This window comes from Sclerotinia sclerotiorum, genomic scaffold (genome assembly GCF_000146945.2).
Source record: "Sclerotinia sclerotiorum 1980 UF-70 scaffold_9 genomic scaffold, whole genome shotgun sequence".
NCBI lineage: Eukaryota > Fungi > Ascomycota > Leotiomycetes > Helotiales > Sclerotiniaceae > Sclerotinia > Sclerotinia sclerotiorum.
The window spans coordinates 1,199,121-1,207,697 of NW_001820827.1; the positions used below are offsets into that span (position 1 = coordinate 1,199,121).

Genomic DNA, 8,577 nt, shown 5'->3' on the forward strand with positions numbered 1-8,577 from the left:
TTTTGAGGATTTGTTGGTGTAAGAACCGGTAGAAGTATTGGACACTTGGGTAATACTCTGCTATATTCTACAGGGGAGGGTAAATGACCCAAGAGGTCAAATACCCCTAGTGCAGATAAAGGTGTCTATGGCTGAAATATTTATATTGTTATTGCTAAAGGCAAAAGTAATATATGTGGCATCGCTTACCGCGTAGATTTGTCTCAATCGCTGATTTACCTGTCGAATCATTGTCTTCTGCGGTTCTTTGATTAATTATAAAGTGGTCATTGGACTGGGGATGGATGAGGCAGTTGATCGATTGTCCACAATCTGAAATTTCGACACTGGACTAAGTAGTAATTGCCCCATTTCATCGGGTATGGGTGTTTAGTGGAGGTTGATCGGTAAATTGGGGATTTGTTCTAGCAGCGCCTTTTCTCCTGGCTAGTGCGGAGGGGCAAAGGTGCTTGGTAGTTAAACAAGTATTGTTGGAGAATAGTCTTTGGTTGAGAACGGGAAGTGAAGTCGAGAAACTATTTCTAGCGAGTATGATGGAGTAGCTGAGTGTTATAATACCGATAATCGAAGATATATGTCGATATCTCATTCTTGTTATACACTAAAGCGGGTCTAGGTGTTGCAAGGACAACATGAGCCTTTTTTCCCCCTTGGGTGTTAGCGTTCAGCATCGGGTGAGCAGCGCCTCAGAAAGTCTGTTTCTCAATGTGTCAACCCAACAATATTGTACGCTTGCACTGTCAAGGTTTTGACACTCTGGCTCTATTTTCTTGCAAACAGTAAAAAATAATGTCTCCATTGTTGCAATTTTAGCATGATCAAGCTCTACCTGGATACGCCGTCCGTATGTTCCTGGCGTATCCTCTTGATGGATGCTCTGGAATCGTGAGCGTATGGCGTTCAAGCCTCACCTGTTAAACTTCAAAGGTCTTCGGCATCTATACAGGCTAAATGTGTAGCTAAATATTCTGTCGCTTGTGGTGTGTCATTTTCTTTATGAATTCCTATTTGTATGTTATTACTACTGGCAAATATTTGGAGTAAATCTGCACGAGCAGATAGGTAATATTGTGATTTTGTGATTTTGTATGTTTATGTTTCAACATTCTACTTTGATCGCAAGAATAGCTATTTATTGGCCTCACTGACTAATTATTCGCTAAAGATAGACATTTCCTTGAACGTATGTAGGGTGCGGTTAATTGGTGTCTAAGTCTTACTTAGTACCTAACAAGACTATGACTCTATTATTAGTAAGTGTCTGCCATTTGAAAGCTTTAGGGCTGAACTAATCCAATTACGATTAGATTATCTTGGAACTAGAATATATATGGAAAGTGAGATGGTTGAGAAGGAAAGAGAGCTGTAGTATAAAAATGGGGTACATTACGCGTAGTATTGGAGAAACAACGCTAAAGCCCATTCTTCATAGTTTATGATTCACTAACATAAACCTAATGCTATTTCAAAATTGATGCTGCATTGTTCTGATCCAATTCAACAAAGAATTCCTTAAAACAAAGACCTTTATTATACATTACATTAACAATGCTATTATTCAGCTTGCAGTTTTCACATCAAGTTGTATTCAATATTGAAACTGATGGTGAACAATTCCAATATGTTGGGTATAAACATCGACATGATTTCTTCTCTGCATCTATCATTATCACCATTCATCTATTCACTACATCAACACTCACATAAACTTTAATCCATATTTAGAATAACTTCAAACACTTCTAAGTCCAGATCTAGATCAGACAAACCAGCAATAGCCAAAATGTCAAGATTTTGGACCAACTCTCCTTTGAGCGAGGACGAGACGGATAAAGAAACAGAGCAAGAACATCGACCTCGGAGATCCAGGGAAAGTCGACATCGCCGAGACGTCCCTACCGACAAAGAACGCGAAGCCGAAGATCGAGCCTACGACGAATGGGTAGAGGAGAACATATCAGCATCCGGAAAACGCCGTCGTGCCGCATCACCAGTTCCTCCACCAGTCTCTGGCAATTCTGACTTCTTCCAATGTGCAGATCGATCGAAGAGCGCCAAGCAAAAAAAGCAGGAACAGAAAGCCGAAGCCAAGCAACAACGTCACAAGGCTCGCCAACAAGCCGAAGACGCCGCCCGAAAAGAAAAGAAACGTCTCGACGACATGAACAAGTGGGAATACGTCAAGTTGTGGGGTAACGAAGATCGTGAAGCTTACGGAGAAGCATTCGATGATTTTGCCTCATCAGCAGAGGATTTCATCAAAGGCAACACGAAGGAATTTCCTCGACTCAGGAAACACGGTTGTCATCGAAAAAACTGTGTCAAGGGGGAAATTCTCGGGGTTTGTCATCATGAGGTTGAGGCGACGCTCAGAGGAAGCGGTTGCTTTGATGAGAGGATGATAAAGAAGGAACGATTGAGCTGGCATCCGGATCGTTGGACTGGAAAGGGTGAGTTGCAGCAGAAGAGCAATGAACTTTTTCAACTCATTCAGAGAATCATTGATGGTGACTTGAATGCATGATTGCTCTGCAGTTGTGTGTGAAAGGATCCAGAAGTGAGGATTTGGTGAACGGGAAAGTAAGGCATAGTTGAGCCGGTCTCAATGCTGATTTTCCTTTGTTTCGTGGATAGGTTAAGTAACTTTTTCTTAGTTCTTTTGTCTTTCCTATTTAAAAAAAATACAAAAACATTCCTTTGTAAATATATTTTCTTTTGTGCCCATTGTATGACTAATAAACTGCGATATAATTTCGATTTATAAGTAATTAATGTAATTTTACCTGCAAGTGAGGTGAAGTCCGAACTAGTGACTCTTTGGTAGTATTCGCAATGCACACCTTATCCACCCCCATTTAATAAGGCGGGACGGTTAGGGGTTGGGTTATGTTTGCTAGCGTCGAAAATTGTGAACCGATCGTGATCACAATCTAATTAAATACTTATATTATTTATTAAAACGAAATTCTTCCTCTATAAACTTATTTAAACTTATTTAACGGTGAATTACTCTCATGTTATAAAAATTAAAACTATTCTACTCTTATACTATTTGAGCCTAATACAATATAACTAGACTCTATAGTTATATAATCAAGAAAAAACTAATCAAGGGTTTTGAAATATTGTAGACGCCAGCCTACCCTAGCTTAAATAAACCTCTCTGAAATAAATAAAATGCATCTGTAATTTAGACTTAGATTAGTCTAATGAGAGACCTAGGAGCATTTCTTCTCTAATATCCTTTGCCTCTAGAAATGTGCCCCGCTATATTCTACAGGTGAAAAATAGAAATAATCAAACACAATTGAATTGAGCCTAATTTCCCAAGTCTTGAATATCATGTGACATTCGAATGGAACACTATACAAGAAAAATAAAACGCCTCAAGTTTCTTTCTAGGGCGCCACAGGAGACTTGATTCTATGAGACTGGGCAACCAATAAAGCAACCTCTAACACGAGTCTCACGGCAGCAGGGTTCGACAGTGATCCAGTACTAGAGAACTTCTGCTGAATCAGTCCTGAGCGACTTGCCAGCCAATTAGTCGCGTGTGACGCAGCTGCAGCATAGAAATCCGGTTCCCATTCCGCCCATGCCAGGTCAATATTCTTGAGCTCGGGGATATATTGACTGGCATAAGACATCTCTTTGGATAGTTCCTGCCCGGCCTGTGTGAATGAACCCCTTATGTAGGTTTGAGTCGTTGAGGTAGTTGAAGACTGCAATCACCTGTGGTTTTCGATATCAGCAAAGAACGGCCAAGGTTATAGAGCAGGAAATAGGGCTTACCAATTGCATAGATCCGAAAATTGTCTTCAGGGCAGATTAATCTCCATCTTTGGCCACCTTGCCGAGATAGTTCAAGAACTTGATAGGACTCACTCTAAATGGTGAATGGTGCATCAACACCGCTTTCTTGACTAAATTGAGAGGCCTCGGCACGAATGAAACACTGCTCGATAGGCGTATGATCCAATAGTCTCAAACGCGCGATCATTGAAACTTCTAGATATGGTGTAATCGGCAGCGTCTTTAACGGTGGCTCCAATTTGTGGAAGACTCACATCATAATACTTGTGCCAACCGGCCACAATTGCTAGGGGGTCAAAAGTATGCTTCATCCTTTCACCAGATACTTTAACACCCGTGAGGAGGCTCCGGGTAAACTGGTCGAGCATGTTGACTTCTCGAATATGCTCCACTTGGAAACTGGTCTTGGGAAAGCTTGCTGCTGGTATGTACTTGAGAGCAGTCGAGGAACACTCATCCTTGAGCAAAGTGAATCCAACTATGAGTGCGAGTTTTTCCAATCCATCCTCCTTTAGACTCTTCAAACCAGGCCAATAGGGTCGACTGTTGAGGACGAGTTTTTTCGCCCCATAGATAGGGGTTTTTAGTAGAGTCTGTAACTGTAGGAATTTTCGACGTGGTCCACCTGGAACGGACGCCTTTCCAAATACTTTCAATGTTCTTCAGACTCACTAATGTCTACGTTGTCGTATGTCCACAGCGTCTTACCGTTGCTTGTTACGTACGAGCGTTTGTTGAGAGAGGATATGCTATCGTTATCATTGTATCCTGCGCCATCCTCGCAGGCTTCTCTATTCTCGATTAGACAGCAAAGATCTCATTGATGCAAATTCAGACAAGTTAACCTTAAACAGTAACAAAGCACCAGATTCTTGTAAAAGAGTGACAATTCGTGCATGATCTGAAAAAACCGTGCCTATCAAAGCGGCAGATCCAGCTCTTGTTTGCATTTTGTCCTTCAAAAATGAAGGAGATGCATGTAGAAAACCTCTGATACGACGTTCCTTGCACTCGTGATCGAGCCTATCTGCACTATATAATGCATTTGTAGTGGCAATGGAGTTAATTTTTTTATTTTAGAACTTTGCGGAAGCGAGAGTCAGGGAAGAGGAATGTTACGAGCTAACAGCTGATCTGTCCATACGAGCTCGGGCCATCTGGAAAAGCAAGTAGATTCACATATAAAACTACATGGCAATTGACTCATGTGGTCTCCCCATTATAAGCAAGCATAGACATCGAATCTGATCGAAGGCACGTGATCAAGGATTCCCACTGAGCTGAGGAATCCCACTATGGTGGGAATTATTCCCACCTTGATGGGACGATAAAGGGCAGTGGGATGCATAGTACGAAGGTCTATATAACTGGAAAGAGTTTCCTTATTGTAGAGCTTCGTGCTCAAGATCAATCATTTAGTATACTCTACTATTAGTTACGAATTGCATATCATTATTGTCATTACTTAAGTCCCTGCTTGACGCCTAGTTATAAACCACCTCGAGAGCCTAGAGCACTTCCACGTGATCTAGACGGCAGCCCTCGTAACAAGGAATTGGTGACCGCAGAGATCCCCAAGGGAATGAGATATTGGTATTATACCCATGCAGGGACAGATGGGGGGATAGATGAGGTGGGAAATGAATGATCATTTGAAATGTATGGATGAATTACGCGAGCTACCGTGACAGATTTCTCACTCTCAATTAAGTACACTCCTTGTATCTTAGCTTAGATATAAGAAAATAATCCTTCAATTTCGAAACTACTTCTCGAAAATTAATTATAACTTAACTCAAGTCAATCAATATGTAACGATGCTGTGCTGAAGGCAGCGGCTGCCTGAGGTTTCGTCTGGTTGGTAGTTGTGGGTTAAGGCTTTATCACTGGTATTCACTTGGAAGTGAAGTCGTTACTAGATCAAGTAGAATGTAGATAAACTAATTGATAACTAAGTTGAGCACAAAGCTCCTAAACTATGAAACTATCTTAACTATATACTTCTAAATACTATTAAATAGCCTGGATAGACTAGGCTATCCAGTCTATCCATCGCGTGATCCTTTAAAGGCCTCAGGACACTAATCCTGGGACGATTCTAATCCTAGGATAATATAGCTCCTAGGATAATTGTCCTGGGACAAATATTATCCTAGGACACTTGTCCTAAGCCTACATAGTTGCCTAATCGTTTTGTCCAAGGATACTAATTATCCTGGGACATATTTTATCCTAGGACACTTGTCCTAGGATTCCTTATCGATAAGGACCCCCTCGGAAACAGCGGCCCAAACCTCCGTACTTGCTTTTATTGTGTTATAATAATCGTGATTCGTGACACAATAATACAATATCAAAGACTTTATCTAGGAAATATATTTAACGTGGTTTATCAGTGGGTCGGACATATCAGTGGGTCGGACACTTTTTCCTCGATTTATCACTTTAAAACTATATTATTCAATAACAATTGGATGAATCGATTGAAACTATTAAGAATCTAATAAACTAGCATCTATTGCATTATTTTGACAGGTTCTTGAATTATGACCAGTCTTTCCACACTTACTACAGCATCGACTAGTAGATGATTCCCTATTAGAATTTCCCCCATTTTGACGCTCGTCGCGTTGAATCTGATTATCAACCTCTTGTTGTGATAATATATCTTCAGCTTCTTGTCCAGTAAGTACTCCTCCATTACATAGTTGAATTTTTTTAGTGTGTCGACGTTTACTTAATGCTTCATTTGCTCTTCGAAGCATACGATTCTCAGCACTCAAAAGTGTAACTTCATATGCCAATCTCTCTGTACCTTTAGCTAAAGCTTGCACAGTCTCAAATATAGGTGTAGGAGAGCTTGATTGATGACGAGCTATTCGAGCTTTTACTAGAGTTGATTGTAAAAGAGCCTCAGTTGGATTGTGAGGGGTTTGAGAGATCCAGAAATTGGTAAGTTCCAAGGAGGTAGATGGAGGGGTAGAAGTACGAATCCTAATATCTAGTTTTGAGAGTATAGATTGAGGATCAAATGGTATTAGACCTGCTCCTCGAAAACCAGCTTTTATATTCTGAATAGTAATCGATTGTTGATATGCAGCTTTGAAAGCTATAAAGAATTCAATTTTAGAAATATGATTAATATAAGCCTTAATAAATCCTTCAATTTGACAACTATATGAACGTTTGAGTACGCTAAAACATCCAATATCAAGTGGTTGAGTTAAGTGACTTGAATGCAATGGTAACTTTATGCATATAATATCGTTTGACTTGCAATATGACTGGAAAGGTATCGATTCGTGACTTTCATGCCCATCCAATACTAGCATTCGATATTTGCCCTTTCTTCGTTGACTAGTATGCTTATCGAAATGCTTTAACCATTCTAAACCTATCTCATTATTCATCCATCCATTAGAAGTAGGTTTAATAGCCCAATCTGCAGAAAAATCACTCTCTATATACCAATTAGAAAGGTGATATTGTCCTTGCACCACTAAAAATGGTGGTATAGTTTCACCCTCTCCATTACCACATATAATCGCTATAGCCCACTCTCGATTGCCTGGTTGTATTGCCTTGCTTCTGCCACTTCGTTCAGCATTAATTACAACCATTCCAGGGCATATTATACCCATCATAAAGCCTGTTTCGTCGAAGTTGTAGAAATCGCAATCCTGAATCCCATATTTCGCCCGCATATTCGATACCAATCGAAACCATTCTTCAATAAGCTCTGGATCTTCGCAAAGAGCTCTTTGAAAGTCATAGACACGATTAAAACGCGTCTTTAATTCTGAACGTCGTTTTACAAAGCGATGAGCCCAGAGCTTTCCAACCTTCTTCGCACCCCGTGTTTCAAGCATATAATTCGCCATATCTTCCACACTATTTAATTTAGGGGCAAATCCTCTATCATCCATATCAATAATGTATTGAATAAGCATCTTCTCTTCTAATTCAGTCAAATTATGACTTTTTGGTCGACTTTCAGCTATATTACTACGACCTTGAATTCTGTCGAATAATGTAGATCGAGGCACACTATAGTAATTAGCAGCCTTTCGAATCGTCAATCTTTTGTTCAATTCGATAGCCTCAATAGCCAGGACTATTCGTGCTTCTTTTGAATGAATTTCCATTTATAACTATTGAATAAACGCGTATTGAAGTGAGAGAGTAAAGGATATTGAAAAAGTGTCCGACCCACTGATATGTCCGACCCACTGATAAACCACGTTATAAGAAATTAAATCTTTAATATATATGAATTTGATTATTAGAAAACTCTAGATTTTAGTTAATTTATAATTATTATTAAATTATAAACACTTGGCAAAATAGTTTCAATTTAAAATTTTTACTTGTATGTTACGTGACGGTTGTTACCCACTAGTGGCTCACGTGCACTAGCCCTGTATATAAAGACCTTCTTACTTAGAATCTTCTTAGTTCTTTAGTTTTAGATTCTAAGTGATTGAATTGACTCCGTTTACGACTTTTCCGTCACATTGTATCAAAAGCACTTTTTATTTATTTAGTAATTATACAAGATATTATACAACTAAGTCTTACAAATCCAAACTAAGATACTTTATCTTTATTCAATACCTAGATATACAGGAGTATATCTTAGAGCTATAATCACCAATCCAAATTAAGTAGTCCTGAGCTCTACAATTACATTGAGTTGTAAACTCTCCCTTTCCTACATACGCTACTATTACTAACTGTAACGATACTGTACTAAAGGCAGCGGCT

At 39.5% G+C, this 8,577-nt stretch overlaps 3 protein-coding genes across 3 annotated transcripts; 1 reads left to right on the forward strand and 2 right to left on the reverse strand.

Annotated features, from left to right (window-relative positions):
- Positions 1 to 1,783: 1,783 nt before the first annotated feature.
- Positions 1,784 to 2,639, forward strand: SS1G_07381 (predicted protein; the record flags this gene model as incomplete). Its single annotated transcript, XM_001591885.1, has 2 exons — positions 1,784 to 2,450; positions 2,635 to 2,639. The coding sequence occupies 2 exons, from the start codon at positions 1,784 to 1,786 to the stop codon at positions 2,637 to 2,639; spliced, it is 672 nt and encodes a 223-aa protein (XP_001591935.1).
- A 759-nt stretch (positions 2,640 to 3,398) lies between these two features.
- On the reverse strand, positions 3,399 to 4,970 carry SS1G_07382 (predicted protein; the record flags this gene model as incomplete). Its single annotated transcript, XM_001591886.1, has 4 exons — positions 3,399 to 3,722; positions 4,068 to 4,462; positions 4,539 to 4,604; positions 4,958 to 4,970. The coding sequence occupies 4 exons, from the start codon at positions 4,968 to 4,970 to the stop codon at positions 3,399 to 3,401; spliced, it is 798 nt and encodes a 265-aa protein (XP_001591936.1).
- Positions 4,971 to 6,305: 1,335 nt separating this feature from the next.
- SS1G_07383 (hypothetical protein) lies at positions 6,306 to 7,958 on the reverse strand (the record flags this gene model as incomplete). Its single annotated transcript, XM_001591887.1, has 1 exon — positions 6,306 to 7,958. The coding sequence occupies one exon, from the start codon at positions 7,956 to 7,958 to the stop codon at positions 6,306 to 6,308; it is 1,653 nt and encodes a 550-aa protein (XP_001591937.1).
- Positions 7,959 to 8,577: the final 619 nt, after the last annotated feature.